This window comes from Myodes glareolus, chromosome 1 (assembly GCF_982192425.1).
Source record: "Myodes glareolus chromosome 1, mMyoGla1.1, whole genome shotgun sequence".
Taxonomy (NCBI): Eukaryota; Metazoa; Chordata; class Mammalia; order Rodentia; family Cricetidae; genus Myodes; species Myodes glareolus.
Genome location: NC_142026.1, coordinates 6,387,640 through 6,408,265, shown reverse-complemented (window position 1 = coordinate 6,408,265; position 20,626 = coordinate 6,387,640). Strand labels below are relative to the sequence as shown.

The window sequence follows — 20,626 nt, the reverse complement described above, 5'->3', positions numbered from 1 at the left end:
AATTTTCAGTATGCTAAAAATATTTGTTTTAAATGAAGCATCAAATAATTTTTCTGCTAAAGAATGATTTAGCAGTTGCTGTCATTTAATGCTCTGATTATAACTTTTTTAACAGGAGAAACGTGTTGCATTTGGAGACCTACTAACTTTTCAGCCAGTTAAAGAAGGTAATCTCATAAATTTGTTGTCTCATTGATCTGATGCCAAAAAGGTACTTACATACAGGGTGCTGTAGAGAAGGTTCGGTGGTTAATAGCACTGATTGCTCGAGGGACCTACGTTAGATTTTTCAACATCCATTTGGTGACACAAGCATCCACAACTCCAGTTTCAGGGTAGCCTCTTCTGGCCTCCTTTGTCACCAGACGTGCATGTGGTATACAGATATATGGACAGGCAAAATGCTCATACACATAAGATAAAAATAAATCTGTTTTTAATTTTTTTATAAAGGTACCACAGGGCTGGGGAGATGGCCTGTGGGTAGGAGCACTGGCTCTGTAAGCAGGAGTTTGGATTGGTGGCACTCACACAGAAGAGCGAGTGTGGCCAAACACATGTGCCTGTAACCCCAACGCTTCTGGCAGGCAAGAGATGGGAAGGTCTCTGAGGCTTGCTAGCTGTCAACCAAGCTCCATTTCAATGAAAGACCCTGTCTTAAAAAATCAAAGTGGAGAGAGAGAAGAGCCATGACCAGGCCCATGCACCTGCATTCACACTCACATACCATGCAGTGCTCACACACACATGTGCACGCACACACACAGCTATGAAATGCTTGTTATAGCTGAATTGCTGTTAATACTAATATAGATAGCTAGACTACATATTTTGTTTTTAAAACTCAATTATTAGCAAAATAAGCTGCTAAATTCAATGTGTCTTTAGAAATAAAGCATAAAACGCTAAAGAAATCCTAGAGTTCAGAAAGTCCTGCACTACAGCTGTCAAACGGCAGCTGCTGATTCATAAACAGCCATGGACACGTGACTATGATGGATTTATCTGGAAAACAAGAGGATAAGGAGGGATCCAGCCTGTGAGGGTTAAATAGAGCAGGGGAGGTTGGCAAAGGTGCATGAAAGAGAGATGGGATGAGATGATGTGATGTCAGGGAAGGAAGACCATGTTGTATGAGACTGACTGTGGTGGGGAAGAGGGCCAGTCACATGAAATGAGGCCCCAAACCCACCCAATGGATGGATGGCCTAGAAGTCATTCACAGCTTTGGTGAGAATAATTTTATGGACTGAAAAGGGAAGACATGAGACCAGGAAGGACTTTAGATTGTGGAGCTCATGTGCGAAATGCTCTGGGATAGAGGAATGCACCAGAAGGACTTTCTAAAGGAGACAGACAGACTACTGAGTTATGAGGAAAGCATGGAAAGAATGGTGAATAGGAGGGCTCTAGTCAGAGAGAGCAGCATCCACAAGAAGGAAGGAAAAATGCTCAAATAACTGATACATTTTCTATAGAAAATAGAGCTTGACATGAGGGATGTCTGGAGACGGGGAATGGAACAAAGAACCATTTTAAATCAATAAGTGATTAGGGAGAGGAGAGAGACAGATGGAAACTTTTAAGTTTAGAGCGGTTGCTATCTGTGATGTCTGATACAGTAGAATGAGTTGAAAGAAAACCTAGAAGCAAGAAGACCAACTCTGCAGAAAGAGGAGAGCCCAATAAAGCAGTGGCCATGGCAGTATGGAAAGAGTTACTGTTGACAGGAGTTGGGCAATCTGAAACAGAGGGAAAGGAAAAGTCAAGGGAGTCTAGAATGTGCCCGAGGGTTGGGCTGGGAAATGACTCAGTGGCTTAAGCGCTTGGTAGCAAGGGTGAGGACGCAGACGGAGGGCAGACAGGAGGATCTTTGGTGTTTGCTAGACAGGCTAGACAAATAGTGAACTCTAGATTCACGGAGACCATTTCTCAAATGATAAGGTAGAGAGCTGAAATCAACCTCTAGCCTACACACATACACTTGTATGAACACACATGGGTAAATACACACATTCACACACACACACATACACACACACACACATACACACACACACACACACACACACACACACACACACACACACACACACACGCAAAGTGCCCAGGGGTTTTTTTGGCTTTAGGATGTATCATTTAAGTCTATCCCTGGAATAGAATTCCCCAACAGTAAGCACCAAATGGGTTAGAAATGTGGAGCTATTGATCTCAGTCCTAAGCGCAGCAGCAGCTTCAGGCTGGTTGCCTCCACTGCCACTGTCATTTGCTGTGTGTGCTGTCATAAAGACGCCTGGTACAGCATGATTAAGAGAAAGTATAGCGATGGAGGAGCAGGTTTCCAGGAATCCTGTCAGTGAACATGTCTTCTGAACAATGGACACATGTTTCCAAGCGTAAGAGAGATCTGGGTGGGAAAGGAAGAGATGGAGTGATCAACAACCATTACTTATTTCTTAGAAGAAACTGGTAACTATGTGGACCTCTAGGAGGAGGTCACAAGTGACTAGAAAAGGAACACTTCCTCATCCGTGGTCTCTAATTCCTTTGGACTTGGTTTTGTGAATAATTGCACATCGAAAAAAAATGGACATACATTTCCAAAAATAAAAAGAAATGGGTAGAATGCTGGAGAGGTGAATGTTAATGTTTAGCCACCATTAGAAGAGGATGAAGCTGGAGCAGAGCGGGAAGAGTCCTCATGGCAGAGCACAGGATCAGATCTAATCCAGAAGCATGTCTAGTGTTGAGTCTGGAGGGGTGGGGTTGCAGGCGGAGGTGCCTGTGTGGGCAAGAAGGGCACAGAACAAAGCCGGAGGCAAGGACAGATCTCTGGAGCCAAAGACCATAATGAAGAAGGGAAACGTTGGAAATAACTAATTTTAAAAAGGAGATAAATTATAACGGAAACGGTACAGGGAGTTCAGTGCAACTCAGAGACCGAAACATAGAGAGTCCAGTGTGATTGTGGGATTCCTAAAACGATGCCCAGCTTCCTGGATGCAGAAGTAGAACATGCCCCCCAAATACTAGCCTGTGCTTTTATCCTAAATATTAATGTGTACTTCCATCCTATTTTGTGAGAATTGCAAACCTCGATGCTGTGTTCTACAGATTACTCTAAGGTTTTTCACATTGACTTCATTTGTAAGAATAAATTACCTCCCTAAAGTTTTTTTTCTCACTTTGTTTTATTTATTTATTAAAAATTTTTGCCTCCTCCCCACCTCCCAATTCCCTCCCTCTCCTCCCTCCCCCTCCCCCTCCAGTCCTAAGAGCAGTCAGGGTTCCCTGCCCCGTGGGAAGTCCAAGGTCTTCCCCACTCCATTCAGGTCTAAGAAGGTGAGCATCCAAACAAACCAGGCTCCCACAAAGCCAGTCTATGCAATAGAATCAAAACCCAGTGCCATTACCCTTGGCTTCTCAGTCAGTCCTCATTGTCAGCCACATTCAGAGAGTCTGGTTTGATCACATGCTCAATCACTCCCAGTCCAGCTGACCTTGGTGAGCTTCCATTAGATCAGTCCCACCGTCTCCGTGGGTGGGCGCACCCCTCGCGGTCCTGACTTCCTTGTTCATGTTCTCCCTCCTTCAGCTCTTCATTTGGATCTTGGGAGCTCAATCCAGTGCTCCAATGTGGGTCTCTGTCTCTATCTCCATCCCACCCATCCCATTCCCCCAAGCTCTCCCCAATCCTCCCCTTCTCCCTTCTCTCTCCCTATCTCCCCTTACCCCCACCCCACTCCCACCTCCGTGCTCCCCACTTTTGCCTGGCAATCTTGTCTACTTCCAATATCCAGGAGGATAACTATATGATTTTCTTTGGGTTCACCTTCTTATTTAGCTTCTTTAGGATCATGAATTATACTACTTTTATTACTCTGGCTTTAAGTGGTTGGAGTGATTCGGGTATATACATTGAACACGGGAATGGAAGAAAGCAGTCTTGTTGTTTTGCTTAGCCTCTGAGGAGGAAGAGGCTAAGGCAAAGAGGTTGAAAGTAACTGTGATACTGATAGACTGTATTTGGTGGGTCTGTATTTGCACAAAGAAGGAAAAGATAACAAGAAATAAAGTTTTCAAAGCCCAACCAGAGATGATATTAAATGTGTGTAAGAATCAGTCAGTGAAAATTCCAACCATTCAAGATGGTTGCTTTCTTTCAGATGATCTAGTAAGAAGAAACTGACAGAAGGCCATTGGTTCAGACCCAGGAGGCTTTAGTGGGATAGGGCAGAATGTGAGACTGGGGAATTCAGAGCTTGGCTGATGATCAAGTCCCCAGAACAGAGCCAAAACAAACACAGCCGGGAGGGGGGCGTCAGGTTGTAGAAGTCCAAGGAGCAGCTGGTTTTAACTTGAGTTCTTTTATTCTTAAAATTTACAGGTCCTCTGGGTGGCTACATGGGTTTGGCAGGCACGAATGTAATTTTCTTCCTCTAGAAAGGGCTTCAGAACTGTCAACCTATGTTTGACTCATTGACTGGTAACTGGTCCTAAATTTCTCAACTATGCTTGACTATGGAGAGTCTTGTGAAAGAATATGACATGGTATAAACTGAATTTTTGTTTATTAGCAGAAGTCTAGATTGCTTTTTACTTTGTACCTTGTATCCACCCCAAAAATAAAGCCCATTGTCCCAGATATTCCACAAATAACCAGAGTGTCGCACCTCTCAGTTTGGAGATCTCTGTTAACTAGCTCATCAATGAGAAGAATCATGTAGGAGGCTTATGAGATCTCTTAAATTACTTTAATACTTAATTTTCTGACCTTCAGACTACAAACTAAATTTTTAAAAGGCCAAAACACCTCTGACTTCTCCACAAATGACAGCCAGGAAGAGCATAAGGCCATGAGTAGTAAGTAGACTTGGGTGGAGGGAAAAATATGTTCCATTCAATCTAAGAATTTTCACTGAGTTTCAGAGAAAGAAATTTAATCATCTGTTAGCCATAAAACAGTTAAGGCCTTCAAAATCCTCATCCCGTACTAAAAAATAAGATCATATTTTATACTTGATCCTATCCCAAATGTCAAGCTACATGAGATCATATTTTAAAGGTACCAATAAATTCTCGTAGCAAACTATAGAGTATTCCTTGAGCTTCACGGAATCACTGAGTTCTGTGAGAGACAATGGAAATACAATAAATGAGGAGGCTGTCACAGTTAGGGCTTCTGTTGTGCTAAAACTCTGACCAGAAACAACCTTGGGAAAGAACGGGTTTATTTCAGCTTACACTCATACTTAAGAGAATATCATCAAAGCAAGTCAGGGCAGGAACTCAGAGCAGGGACCTGGAAGCAGGAACTGATGCAGAGGCAGTGGAGGAGTGCTGCTCATTAGCTTGCTCCTGCTGCTTTCTTATAGCACCCTGGACCACCAACCCAGAGTGGCGCTATCCACTGTGAGCTGGGACCTCCCACATCAATCATCAACCAAAAAATCCCAACAGGGTTGCCTACCGACCAATTCTAAGGAGGCATTTTCTCAAGTGACGTTCCCTCTTCACAGATGACTAAAGATTGCATCAAGTTGACATCAAACTTGCCAACACAGAGGCCTAGTCACACAAACTGTGTAGGAGAAGGGCCTAAGAGCCTATGACATGCCAAGACTCACAATTAGTTTAACAGCTTAACAAACACAGGGTTTTGAAAATCAAAGTGAAGGAAACATGATTGGCAATCTAAACATTCAGAGGGAGAGGAAAGATCCAGTAACATGAAGGAGAAAACCTAAACAAGTCTTTAAAGTTCCTTTAGAACTGAGATGGCAGAGGAGAACTAAATGGGGGTTTGTTCAGAAACAGCACTGTATTGGTCATGCAGCTTAAGAGTTCTAGAAATCTGCCATTTAGCAGTGTGCATGCTAACGGTGCTGAATGGTGTTTCTACGTTTTTATCAGGTAGTGTTCATGTGAGATGTATTTTACATCACAGATGGAAGAAGGGAGAGAGAGGGAGGAGCCGTGCTAGGTGCTTTAAAACACATCAAACAGATACTTGCTTTCAAAAGTAGCTCATTTTTAGCGTGTGATATAGCAGAACAAAGAAGAAAAATTCAGTTCTGAGAGATGTCCTTGTTTATTCTGGTCATTATTCTAAAAAACAACCGGAAGTCACTTCTCACGGTTCAAGGAGCATGTTGAGATGGAGGCACCGGCAGATTCAGTGTGGGTCAGGGCCAGTTTGTTATTTATTTTTCTATCTTCATATGGAAAACAAGCACAAACAAATTTTTCTGAGCCTGTATTGGAAGACTGTAATTTTGAATTCACCAAGGCTCTACCCTCCTATAGTGGTATATTATTGTGTTTTAACAAATAAAGCTTGCCTGAAGATCGGAGGGCAAAGCAACCACACTAGTCAACCGTACAGGCCAGGGAGTGGTGGTACACATCTTTAATCCCAGGATTTGGGAGACAGGCAGAGGGAACTCTGTTAGTTCAAGGTCACCCTGCATTACACAAGATTGAAACTGTCTAAAAGAGAATCAGAGTTCACACAAAGACTATCAGAGCACTTGGAATCAAACACCTTCAATCCCAGAACTAAGGAGGTGGAGACAGAAGTTATATGGCTGTACAGAGAGAGAAATATAAAGAAGAGACAGAAACTCAGTAGAGTGTGGAGTCTGAGGGAGGTGGAGAGCATTGCAGGATCACCCTTTCAGTCTGGAGATTTGTTAGAAGTTAATGTTTCTCTAGTGGTTGACTGTTTTGCTTTTCTCATCTTCATGCTGAACCCCAGTATCTGTCTCTGGGTTTTTATTATTCATGCTACACCCTCCTCTGGTCACCTCCCCAAGTTCTACCTTTCAGTATAATCACGAGGTTTACACTTCAACATATGAGTTGATAGGGTGCAGAACACAATCATTTACATCTTGTGAAGATGCAGGTCTGTGACAGAGGCCTAGGCAGAGTGGAAGCAGTTGGGGATTCCTGTGGTAACTGGGAGGGTAAGGAAAGACTTCCCAGAACAGATGACGTAGGAGCTGGGCTTCATGGTGATGGATGCTTCTTTCCTGGGATTTAGAACAAAAGTGTGTGGTTGAAGTGGAGAGCAGAGAGGGGATGCTAAAAGGCACCTCCCTCAGCAAAGAGACCTTTCAGGTAACCAAGGCAAGGCCAGAAGTGCCTAATTCCCCCAAACAGTATGTTATCTGTGTTAGGACAGGGGATGTGAAATAGGCTGACAGATCTGAGAAAATAAGTAGCAATCACATGCTGTTTGACAATAATAGGTTATCAATTTGACTGCTGGATGGTTGACCAAAGCATGGAATAATTGGAGGTCAAGCCTTCTGAACTAACCTGGCCATTTCAGTACCTTCTGGAGGTCTTTCACAGCCCTGTCACTGTCCAGAGACCTGGGCCCCAGCTTCAGCAGAAGCCTAGATTAATCTGTAGAGGCATGCTTCCTCCAGGAAGGCTAACTGATAGTGCGTAATGAGAGGCCCAGAGGGAACTGCGAATCTATAAAATCTGTCATGAAGAAGGTGGCTAGCTGCGTCCTGGGGTGAGCAGGCAAGAAACCAAACTATAGAAAACACATTCTCTAGAATAATTCCAGTTAGAGTTGCTAGTTGAAACTTGAGGTACTTAACCTTCTACCAAGTGATATCTTTAGCAGAAGATATTAGATATCAGACTAAAGAACTTTGAGGCCCCTGACTGAGTAGAGAAGATGGCACTGATTTCAGGCTTTGTGGTGGGAGGGGGATGTGATTTGTTGAATAAGCATTAAAATCAAGCATACCATATAGTTTTTTCTGAATTGGAGAAACTCTCTCTATAACCTTCTGTGGGCAGCAAAATATTAATTATTAAGAAAATCAACTTAATCACCAGGACTTTCCCATTGAAATATTATAAAACTGGTAATGGGGTGTTACGAAAAGCTGTTTTTCCAGTGAAGTGGAAAGGATAGAACTGTACAACACAGGATAGACCAGGGCAGCACAGGATAGAACAGGACAGCACAGAATAGACCAGGACAAAACAGAATAGACAAGACAGCAGGAAGAGAGGGAGAGAGGAAAAACCAAAAGATAAATAAATCTTACATATATTAATAATAGCATATACAACATATCAATACCATAATCTATAAGTTAATAGTGTGCTTAATCATATGTATGTATTAATATTACACATACACACACATGTGAAGCCAGGCATGCTCTTGCCTGTGATCCTAGTACTTAAGTAGTTAACTAACTCTGCTCAGAATCAGAAACCAGCCTGAGCTAAACAATGAGATACTTTCTCAGAAAAAAAAATGAAAACAAATGGTAAGTAAAAAGAGATTAGAAAGCAGTTTTGTGGAAGTAATTTTTGGTTAATTCAGAGTATTGTGGAAAGTAATTTTTAGTCAATCTATGTGTCCACAAACATAATGAGCTATGATATCACACACACACACACACACACACACAGAGAGAGAGAGAGAGAGAGAGAGAGAGAGAGAGAGAGAGAGAGAGAGAGAGAGGAGTTTTTACTGTTAATCCCGGAACAACATTTGAAAAGAATATCTCACAGGCTGTTTACTAGAGTTGAACCCTGACTTTTTGCATTTTTGTTTCAGAACGTAAAGAGAGCATCCATTCCAATGTGGGCACAGCTGAGGAAAAAGAACAAGCAGTGTCAGACGGTGAGTTGGTGGAACCTCGCGGTCAGGGCTCCTGTCTAGCTGCAGAGCCTGAGACGGCGGGATGAAGGGTTCAGGGACACCTCAGTCTCTCCCTGTGCCCATAAACACTTTGAGAAGGGGATGAACGCGCCGACAGCTGCTCTCACACTGGAACTTCTTTCTCAGACCTCGAACTCCCAAGACACTTTAGCTCAGTCCTGGCCCCACTTTTCTCTACTCAGCCCTCCTTTCCAAAGCCCAGAATAGCCAACCGAGCAGAAGGGAGTCCTCTTCCGAGAGTCCCGAGAGCAGGAGCCCAAGAGACCCACGTGAGAAAGCTCTCTGACACTGACAACTTTGTTCTCAGTAGTTGAACTGGGAGTAGGCGCAGAAAACTTGAGAACACCAATACAGAAGCAAGCATGGGTTCTAAATGCGCGCACAGAGATAAATGTATAAAATAATAATCCAGTGTGCTTCCATTTTTACCGTGTTCTTATCTGGATCCCTTTCTGTAAAAGACAACTGGGCGTGACGGGGCAGTTGCCCAGTGATTTGCACTGGGAAGCCAGCATTTGTGGGAGTTAGCAGAGTTGAAGCACAGCTCTCTGTCAGGACAGCTGCTTGCTCTGTTGCACATGTAGCCAGGAAATAGTTGTCTCAAACTGAGACTCCATACAGACGTGGTCTCACACCTTGCAACTCCTAACAGAGCAAGGCCACCAGGGAAGTGCCAAGGAGGAAGGAATGAGACAGGAAGAAGCAAGAATGGCCACAACAGTCAACATGCTTTAAATAGTAATTCTTTTGATTCTCTACTTGCTGCAGAGGATTTTTCGGATCTGAGTTATTAGCTCACCTCTGAAAATTTATAAATTCAAGAATCTGCAAATGGTGGATGGTAGACAAAGCATTAATAAGCTCTCCTTTGTCTTTCTCTACAAGTGGGATTGGTTAGTAGATGACCTGGGCTCCCCTAACAGTTGCCCCCAACAGTGCTGTAGAGACTCGGTGGCTGTCTCGCTCCCCTGGAACCTCTTCTCTTTAATGACCGACGCTATGACAAGGGCCACCTATTCTTTCCCCAGGATGAATGATGGAATAAGCTAGGAGATGTGCCCAGCCATGTGAGTTCTCTTCATCAAAGCATTTGTCTGAGTTCTCCCCAAGTTCTCCCTTTTTCTTATGAAAACAGTTGATATGGATGTCTTAGTGGCCTGTACGAGTCAGGATGTACCTCCCCCCTTGTGTGTATACATCCCGTAAGCACAGCCCAGTGCACTTCAAATTCTGACAGTGCGCGCATTGGGCTTGGGAATGAGCTGGCTGTGAAGGACTAGAGCTGGTGCACTGAGGAGAGGCAAGACCCAGGGAAGAAACGGGGAGACTGGAGCTGCACCTACAGTTCAGAACAAGGAGCAAAGGCAGGGAAACTCACACACAGAAGCAGCCACGTCAGCAAGGATGCCAGAATTCACACTACCACGTGAAAATGGTTCACTCACCACAGTCACCATGGAACCTGCCCCACACATGTTTCCTCTCAGTCACTGAGCCAAACTGGAGGCAGGGATCTGGTGGACGGTGGGAGAGGGGGACACAGCCAAGACAAACAGAAGTTACTGGTGAATTTGAGATTGGTACGTCTTTCCATGTTTTCTTCTCTTTACAGACTCTGAGGGAAAAACTGGGGACCAACAATAGCCCCAACCAGATCAAATACAAAGGAATTAAAATTGTATGAAATAAAGACCCCTGAGTGTCTGCATTCAGGGAAGAGCAATTCAACAGCAGTCAGCAGACTCAAAGCTCCAGCACAGCCACTGCGCTGCCAGCATCTAATCCCATTTCCATTGGTTATTGCATGTCCTCAAAAATAAATGGATGCAAACCACGGTTTTCAATGCTTTAACATAGTGCTGTCGATCAGCGTATCTCTCCTTCCCCTTCTTCTCATTCCTTCCCCCCTCCATCCCTCTCCACACAGAACCCTATTAGCTGAGACAAAAGGATGAGCAATTGGTATCCGAGTCCAGCTAATGGCAGTAAACTGAGAAAACTGCAAACTCCATGAGATCCTCTGGGCAACTCAGGCCACCCACCTTCCGAAAACCCAGATGTGCGCTGTTTGCTTTGGAAATACTTGGTTTAAGTGTCATTGCAACAAATAATATAGTTTGGTTAATATTGACTAATGAGGCTTCTGTCACTTGACACTTGATATGGTCTGAAACAATGGGATTTTGAAAGAAAAACATATTTTTTCAAAGAATCACACCATGGAAGAAAAAAATGAAAGTCTCTTTTTAAAGCAACACTACTCAAATCAGTGTTCACATACATTTCCCACATTCCTAGTGTACCAATGCTACTGAGGGACTCATGGGAGCCCAGGAGTCTGGTGAAACACTGCAGCCTTCTGGCTTTTGGAAAAAAATACCTTTTAAAGTACAAAGTGCTTCCTGAGAATTTGGGGCATCTCAGATACTTCCACACCATAATAAATGAACAATTTCAAAACACAACTGGCTTGCTTGCTTCCAAAGTTAGCACTTTATCTGATACTCCATGCTAATAGCCTGCTTCTGCATCAAGAGAAGAGGTTTGAGATCCACCCTACCGACCTCCTGCAATGTGTGCTCCGCTGAAAGAGGGTGACCACAAAGCACAATGATTAGATGAATGTCGCACATGTGGGTGTATACATGTTGCTTCTGACATGTAAACCTCATTCTTGGTAAAACTGAATTATACTGAGAAATGAGTCTGGGGTCAGGAAAATGTGTCTTCAGCCAAAGTAAAACATCTTACTGTGTCCCCTTAAATCAGCACTTTGACGAACTTAGCACACAATACAAGGCAGAGAAGCTAAAACAGTGAATATGACCATAGACACATGGCGCCTTCCAGTGTAGTGGCCCATTTATGAGTCCCCACCCCACCCCATAGGTTGTCAGCTGTGGCCAGTTAAATAATTAGCTGATTCTCCTACTAGAATACAAGGAGCTAGAGAGAAGCAAAGGCAGAGATTTCTCCTCTTAGGGCACAGTCAGCCACAATCCTAGCATGCGTATGAGCTGCGTCCTGCCTTTGCACCAGCAGAGCAGGTTTTGCCACACATTGGCCCCGATTACCAGCTACGGGTCATGCTGGGAGGAAGGGGAGAGCACTTGCTGCTTATTCAAGGCAGTGCTTCCCATCCCCCGTTAGGGAGATTCGGCTTTTCAACCAGAGCCTCGTTCTCGCAGTAGTAGCCTGATATGTAATAGACCAACCTGGGAATCTCACATCTGGTTTTTGCTATTAGAAAGAGCATTAATGCAAGATTATTAAAAATAATTTTCTCGGTGTTGTTAAAGCTGACACAGTAAGGGCACAAGAGAGGGATTTTCAGTATATTCCATGGAAAGGCTAGGACATGTTGATGGGATGGGCGTTCGGTAGGGGCTACTGAATCCAGTGGTCAGAGTCCTTGGCCTTTAGAGGGCTCTGCTGCTTACTCTCCTCAGAGTTCTGCCTCCATCCTTTTAGCTAATAAAATTCTGATTTTGCTAAAATAACCAATGAGCCCAACACCAGGCTATAAATACTGATGTGTGTAATCTAGTCCTGCTTGACAGCAACTGGTCTAGGGGTAGTCATATGACTCAGGTTTAAACAATGCTGTATAAGGAGCATCTTCTGGATGTCCAGGCAAGCTGGGGTGGGGGAAGTTTTGTACTTCTTTCCTAAAAGGCTATTCTGTCAAGATGCAGTACCTACATCATCAGCAGCTATTTGTGGACACAAGAAGAGAAGCATCCCTCGACGACAATAATAGGCAATGTAAAATGTAGGGAAAATCCCGGCCATGGTGAGCTTCAAGCGCCTCTCAGCCAACCCAAGGCCAGTTCTAAACTTTAGTGAAATACTGAACTCTGCGACTTAAACTCCTCTTAGCTGGGGATTTCTATTACTTATCGATAACTTCTGTATAGATCTATATAACTTGATAGAGAAATATCTTCTAAGTGTGTGATTTAAAGAAATTTTTAAAAATGTATTTAAATAATTTAAACAAATCACTTTTCCCACTCAAATAGGCTTAAAATCTGAGTTGTCTCACATTCTTAATAATTTCCCCAGCCCCAGGCAGGAAATGCATCAAGATGCATCAATCTTATCCCAGTAATTGTTGTTGTTGTTTTGTTTTACATTAGTGTCAATTGAACCCACCAGGTAAAACAGATTTCTAGCTAGGCATGGTGGCACACACTTGTAATCCCAGCACTTCGGAGGTGGAGGTAGGAAGATCAGTAATTCAGGGCCAAAGCTCAGCTACATTGCAAGTTCAAAGCCAGCCTGGCTCCATGAGACCTTGTCTCAACCATGGAAACAGATGAACAGAGACCTCTGAATTTATGACAACCAGTGGTTCCAGGTGGAACCTGAGAATCTGCATTTTCGCATATTTCCAGGTGCTGCTGTAGCTCTAAGGATCACACTTTGACAACCACTGTCCCAGGCTGACTGGACAGTCAACTGAACCAGCCAGTCCTTGAATTCACTTCATACACACCTGTACTCCAGATACTTCTGTCTGGATTTCATGTTCTGACCACAGAATTCTTATCCGATCTGGGAAATCATTTTAGGATTTCTTAATGCCATCACCATCTAAGCAGTCTTCATGATCTGATGGTGCCTTAACTTCTTGTCACTTTTTGCATGACATCTTTTTTTTTTCTGGGGTTCCACAAATCTGTGTTATTGGGGTCTCTTAAGGCTTAACAATCTTCTGGCTTAATGATGCTTTTTATTTAATGGAGATGAGACTTGTGAGCCTTCACAAGATACAAGTGAAGTAAGGTCATATATGCCTTACTTGCTCAGTTTCTGGTCTTATAGTGAACATCTTTATCTCTGAGATGGTCCTGGCCCAGAGCTGCATGCGTTCTCAGGTTGCAGAGGACACAGAAAGGTTACCCAAGCTTGCAGCTGAGCTGTTGGCAGCAAACTAGTAACCTCCCAATGTGAGCATCTGTTCTGCCCCTCTCATTAACTTTTTTCTGGGCAGAATTTAGGAACCCAGAGAGATATCTAATCACAAGTCTCTCACTTTGCTGGTACAGAGATGCATGGTCTTTACAAAGATGCCACAAGCCAGGGTGTTGAGTAATGTGCTTAGAGTCCTTTCTTCCTGTAAGAGTATAACTGTAAGTATATACCTATATCTGGAAAAGAGGCCACAAAGTCTATGCATCCTAGTCAAGAACAATATACATCAGTCCCACTCAAACAGTGCTACAAAATCAACTTTTGTACACACTCAAGATTACATCTGTTTTTGCAAAAATCTTATAATGAGTTCTAAATATTTGCTGTGTGTACTGGTTACTTTTCTATTGCTGTGATAAGACACTATGACAAAAGCCACTGATAGAAGAAAGCAATTCTTTGGGGCTTACAGTTCAGAGGGTGGGTGCATGACCATAATAATGAAGAGTGTGGAAACAGCAGACAGGCATGCACTGAACAGCATCTGAGTCATACATCTTGATTCCACAAGCATGAGGCAGAGAGACAGGCTAACTAGGAAGAGTGTGGGATTTTTAAGCCTTAAAGTGCACCCCAGTGATGCATCTGCTTCAACAAAGCCATTCCTTCAATCCTTCCTAAAGAGTTCCAGCAGCTGTGGACCAGGTATTCAGACAGATGAGCCTTCAAACACCATACTGTGCATTTGACATAGTTTATCCCTCAAACCACCACATTGTGCATTTGATGTGGTTTATCCCTCAAACCACCACACTGTGCATTTGATGTGGTGTATCCCTCAAAGCTTTGTCTGTTCCCTGGGTGGCAGTGTTAATAGCTGATGAGAGCTTCAAGTGGTGGATCCCAGATGGGGATCCCAGATGGTGGATCCATTAAAATCACTGCCCTCAGAAAAGATTAAGGGAGGTCTATAGGGCTCTGAAATAGTAATAAAAAAGAACAAGATTTTTGATCTAGTGTGGCTTCCTGCCTGACCAGGCAGTGCTTCCTTCCAGCATGTTCCTCCCTTCCTAGTGCCATCTGCCATGTGATACAGTCAAGAAGATCCTCACCAGAGCTATCACTGAACGATTTTAACCTTTAGCCTCAAAAACTCACCACAGTTAGGTGGCTGGAAGTCATATCCCTGTACACACACACAGTCACAGGTACCTGACTTTTCAAAGATATCAAAAGCATACACTGGAGAAAAGACAACTTCTTCAAGAAATGCTATCAGGAAAATTGATATCCATACACCCTGTACATAAGGTAATTCAAAAGGAGTCAAAGGCCTTAATACTCACATGAACTCTGAAATTGTTAGAGGAAAACGCTACAAGATATAAGTGTTTGGTTGGAAGCATCACCTCAGTCCCTAACATCCTTATCCAAAGAGTCTGGAATGTTTGGGTGAGGCTTCACCCCAGCCCTTGACATGGTGCAGAAGAATTGTCTGTATTCTGCCAATCATGTTTTAAATAAACGCTGATTGGTCAGACAGGAGGTGTAGGTGGGAAAACCAGACAGGAAGTAGAAATGATGCAAGGAGAGCAGGAGAATTCTGGGGAGGAGGAAGTTGATTCTTCCTACTCCTGCCCAGATCACTGAAGCAGCAGGATGTAAGCTGCCCAACTGAAAAAGGTACTGAGCCACATGGCTAAAATAGATCAGAATAATGGGTTAATCAAGATGTGAGAGTTAGCTAATAAGTAGCCTGACCTAATGGGCCAATCAGCATTATAACTTACAGAGTCCCCTGTGGTTGATTTTCTCTGGGACTAAACAGCTGTGGGGTACTGGGAGGCACAGAAAACACAAACAAGCCGGCCCTCATGTTACATTGACACCCATTTTGAAATGCTTGAGCGGAAAATTCCAGACTCCACCTTCCTCCAAAAAAAAGCCTGCCAAATGGCGACCTCTTCCTAGAGAGGTCCCTGGAGAACAAATTCCCGCCCCGCCCCAGAGAACAAGCACATGGTCTTCCCGGTTCTTCTTCCCCCCTCTCTGTGTTTTCCCAGAGGGCCACCCGGAGCGCTGGTATCCATTAAACCTGGGCTTTTTCTAATTCGGTTTTATTCAGTCTGATTTGGATTATTGTGTCGGCAGAGACGCTTATTGGGACAGAAAAACTTTGCAATAAGCACAAGCAAGGACTTTCTGATAGCTCAAGATAAATCTTGATTTGACAAGTGGTATTGCGTAAAATTCCAAAGTTTTTAAACAACAAAGAAATAATTATTTAGTAAAGAAACAGCCCACAGAACAGAAGGAAATCTCCACTATCTGAGAGGTTAATATTAAAAATAAAGAACTCAAAAACCTAAATATCAATAAAGCCAAGCAGCCCAATAAATGAATGGTCTAATGAAAAGAACAGTTCTTAAAATATTAAGTATAAATGGGCCACAGACATTTTTAAAATGTTCAGCATCACTAGAAATGCATCAAAGAAATGCAAAGTGAAACTATGTTGAGATTCCATCTTTTCTAGCCAGAATGGCAACATTAAAACCAACAAAATGCGGGAAGGAAAGGAAGCAGGGAAAGAGGAGCCTTACACACTGTTGGTAGACATGTAAACTAGTTCATCCAATGCGGATATCAGGGTGGAATTTTCTGGGGGCAAGGGGTCAACTAAACACGGAGCTACTCTGTGACTCTGCTCTACCCCTCCTGGGTATTTGCCCAAAGAACTCTTAAGTCAACATACCTGAGAGATACTCACAAATCCATGTCGACTGCAGCACAGTTCACAATAACCAAAATAAGGAATTGGTCCAGAGTCTGTGAATGGGTAAAGACTATTTAGTTTATATACGCAGTGGAGGTTATTCAGCCACAATGAAAATTAAAATCATGCCATTTGCAGGAAAGTAAATGGAACTGGAAACCATGATGTGAAGCAAAGCAAGCTAGAATTAGCAAGACAAACACCCCATGTTTTCCCTCATGTATGGAATCTAGATTTGAACATATGTATGTAGGTTATAAAGATAGAAAGGGAGCCATGAGATGAGAGGGAGAGATTCTACAAGAGGGGAGGGAGAAGCAGCCAGCACAATGACAGGAGAGCAGAGGACAGGACCTTAGACAGGAGGGAGGGGACTGGCAGGCAAGGTCAAGGTGAAAGGGCAAGGGCAACAGAGCAAGAGTATGATGACGAAGAAGAACACAACGTAGCAATAGATAAGTGTGAAAATGTCTTAATGGAGTTTTCTACTTTGTATGCTTAAATTAAAATACTAATTATCTGTATAAAATGGCTTTAATGACTATATAAATGACTTAGATGCAACATGGCATCCAGTCCTGGTGATGAAACCCACATCACACACAGACCTCCAGCAGGGCTGCAACAGAGCCATAGAACTCACAATTGACTGGACATCACCATTTCTTTCTTCCTCGTTCCTCTGTGGCCTCACACCTGCTGAGACGCCCATTAACCAAAGTAAGAGACAAAAAGCCTCTGTGGGGATATAGAGAAAAGAAACCATTTTACATTGTGGATAACAATATAAATTAGGCCAGCCATTATTAAAATCTGTTTGGAGCTTGCTCAAAAATAAATAAATAAATAAAAATAGGGGCTGGGGATATGGCGCAGAGGTAACAGCACTTGCCACTCAAGCATAAGGACCGTCAGAGTTTGCATCACAAGAGACTCTCATGAATGTTGGGTGGGCTTGGTGACAAGAGATTCCTAGAGTAAACCAGCTGACAAAGCTACCCATATCAGTGAGCTCTGGGCTTGATTGAGACATCCTGCCTTAATGAATGAGGCGAACAAGAGTGGGGGAGGATGGTTCCCAACATCAACCTGGGGCCACCGCATGTACACAGATGCATGTGTATACCTACCTCCCCCCCCACACACACATATGCCTGCACATGCACACACACACATGTGCATGCACACAAAAATGTAAACATTTTGAAATGAAACAACTACGTGAGTCAGTCTGTCACTAATGAGAGCACATGCAAAGGAAAGGAAACGACACAGAAAAGAAATGTCTACACTTCTGTGTTCCATGATCCATGGCAGTCAAGGGTTAATTAGTAACAATGCAAATGTTGGGGACCCTACAGAACATTGTTTTATAACGTGAAGCCAGGCACATAGAGTCAAATACTGTGTAATCTCATTTATATGTAGATTTCTGTTGAGCTCAAGTAGACAGTAGAGTGAAAGTCCCTAGGGTTGTGGAGATGTTAGTCCAGGGGCACACAATTCCAGCTAGACAGGAAAAGTCAAGTCTAAGGTCATAACCGCAGAGAGATTATAATAATATATTTTAAGAAAAACACCACTAAGAGGGTAGAGTTTTTGTTACCACAAAGTAATAGTATGTGAGGAAACATATTAGCTCAATTTATCTGTTTCTCAATGTTTACGTGCCTATAAACATTGTGTTGAGTGAGCTGGGTGGTAGTGGCGCACGCCTTTAATTCCAGCACTCAGAAGGCAGAGGCAGGCAGATCTCTGTGAGATAGAGGACAGCCTGGTCTACAAAGTATTACACAGAGAAACCCTGTCTCAAGAAACGAAAGAAAGAATGAATGAATGAATGAAAGAAAGGAAGGAAGGAAGGAAAGAAGGAAGGAAGGGAAAAAGAAAGAAAAAAAATTGTGTTGTCCATCAATCTAAAGAATTGTGTCATTTAAATCTGACTTATTTATAAAAATAATATTTATACTTAAATACCTGTATAATATCTGCCAAGATTATCAGACTTCTCCTTATGAACTTACTAATACGGTATCAGTTTCAAAATATCAGCCATCCTTGTTTGGATCCATAGAATTAAAACTATGAGTAGAGCAGTCTTTTAACACACGATTCATAGCTTCTTTGGGATTTTCTCTTAAAGGCTTGTAAATAATATTGGCCCATAAACATTTTGTGAGCATGTGTATGAATGAATGGAAAGAGACAGAGAAAAAAGGGACAGAGAGAATCATAAATCCTTTATTTCATCATGAAATTTTTTACTTCTTTCTTAAAATGAATTTGATAAGCTGGTGTGTCTTCTAATTATATTCATATATTATAAGTATAAGAATCTTTTGTTTTGAAAGCTGCAAATCCTTGAAGCACGCAGTCGTGAGGGCTCACAACATATTTTTTATCTCATTTAATGCACCATCCTTGGTGATGGTTTTTATTTTTTTTTACATTGGTGTTAACAGCTTAACTTCTTCTCTGAAAGGACTCAACATACACAAACATATTCATAAAATATTCTTGATTTACATGTAGGACTGCCTATGTAGGTTCAAATATAACATACCAAGCCCCTGTTTGCCCTCTCCCTCTCCTGTCACGTTGCTTACATTTCTGTACCAAACAGAGTGTGAGTAAGGTCCTGTTTGCCTCGAGGAGTCATCGCCTAGTAAGATTCTGGCTGGCCTGGAATCCCTGTGGCCAACCCAGGGAAGATTGTGGTGGAAGAGGAAGCCGGACCCTTCCTACCTGCTTGCTTCCTGAAGCTGTTCCAGACACAGACTCAGTTACCAAGCAGCATTTCAGAAACTGTCACGTTAGCAAAGATACCCTGCCAGTTGCTTACAATGTAAAATGCACCTGGACTTGATTCACAACCTAAAACACTTACAAAAAGAGAAGGGGAAAGAGAGGATGGGTAAGAAGGGACTAAAAGGAAATAGGAGCCCTTGATGTGACTTTGGACTTAAGCCAGGGTTTGCAACAGAAAGCTATAAATTTTCACTAATCAAAAGTCAATGAGTACAGAAGTTCTGCCAAGTTTAAGACTACTGATGGTCAGTTCAGCAAAATGACTTTCAGTACATTCTCAGTGTTTAAAAATGGTATAATTTAGGTTTGTTTGATTTAGGACTTTAGACAGCTCTTTTTACAGGTACAGATTCTTGATTGACAGAATCAGTCCATGGTATCTATCTGTTCAAATCTGAGCATTTCAGACATTTCCCATTGCCAGGACCTATATTGGCTTGAAGCAGATATAATGTACAAAACTAAATAAGGTTTCAACTCCAAGTCCGCTGCGCTCAGCCAGGTACAGATTTAATGCCAAAATTTGCTTTCTTCCTGAATTTTTGTCTTACCTGTTGACAGGAAATCAGTGTGGCTTATGTAGACACAGACACATTATGACATTTTCCCATCCCCACTTGATTCCATTCTTGCCACCACCATTTATCACTTTCCATTTTTTTAAAAAAAGAAAGAGTAAACTTCTTATTCTTGGATTCATTCATATTTACTTCAAAGTGATCTTGATTCTAGGACGTTCTAGAGAGATTGCACGCCCTCTTGTCATAGTTGAGCATGAACTCTCAGGTATTCTGCCTTCCTGACTACTACATGCCTGCACATGCACTAACATGACTGTGCTTTGAGTGTATTGTTCATTTAACTTTGAAAATATGTTTCATTTATTCTTCTCTGTGTCTCTCTGTCTCCATACCTGCTCCCTCGCGTGCGTGCGTGCGTGCGTGCATGTGTGTGTGTGTGTGTGTGTGTGTGTGTGTGTGTGTGTGTGTGTTTGTATCTTTCTGTCTGTCTCTATGTGGGGTGTGTGTATTATGTGCGTGTACATGTGTATATATAGAAGATAGAGGACAATTGTAGGAACTGGTTCCCCTCTCTCCATGTAGTTTCTAGGATTAAACTGAGATCTTCAAGCTTGGTCCAAAGCACCTTTACCCACTGAGCCATCTAGTCAACCTCAGATTTTTTTTGAATAAGTGACAATTGATTCCCTAGCTGTTCAACATCCTGAATATTCCTTACTGTAAAGTTTAAATACATTTCGTTTATATAATGACACTTTTTAAAGATTCTAACAAAGTTAAAACAGATAAATTTTAAGTCTGGACTTCTTTAGAAATAAAACACAGTTATATTTCTAACTTAGGAGGAAGTGTGAATTCATCAAAAATTATTACTCTCCTTCTGATGATTTGGGTTATATTTAG

At 42.5% G+C, this 20,626-nt stretch overlaps 1 protein-coding gene across 2 annotated transcripts in view; it reads left to right on the top strand.

Annotated features, from left to right (window-relative positions):
• Positions 1 to 10,553, top strand: part of Mdh1b (malate dehydrogenase 1B) — a 36,303-nt gene extending 25,750 nt beyond the window's left edge. For both annotated transcript variants that reach the window (XM_048459199.3, XM_048459200.2), the window contains 3 exons: positions 116 to 167; positions 8,597 to 8,662; positions 10,314 to 10,553. In XM_048459199.3, the coding sequence (XP_048315156.1) occupies positions 116 to 167; positions 8,597 to 8,662; positions 10,314 to 10,345 (150 nt within the window). In that variant the 3' untranslated portion in view covers positions 10,346 to 10,553. The remainder of the gene's footprint in view (positions 1 to 115; positions 168 to 8,596; positions 8,663 to 10,313) is intronic.
• Positions 10,554 to 20,626: the final 10,073 nt, after the last annotated feature.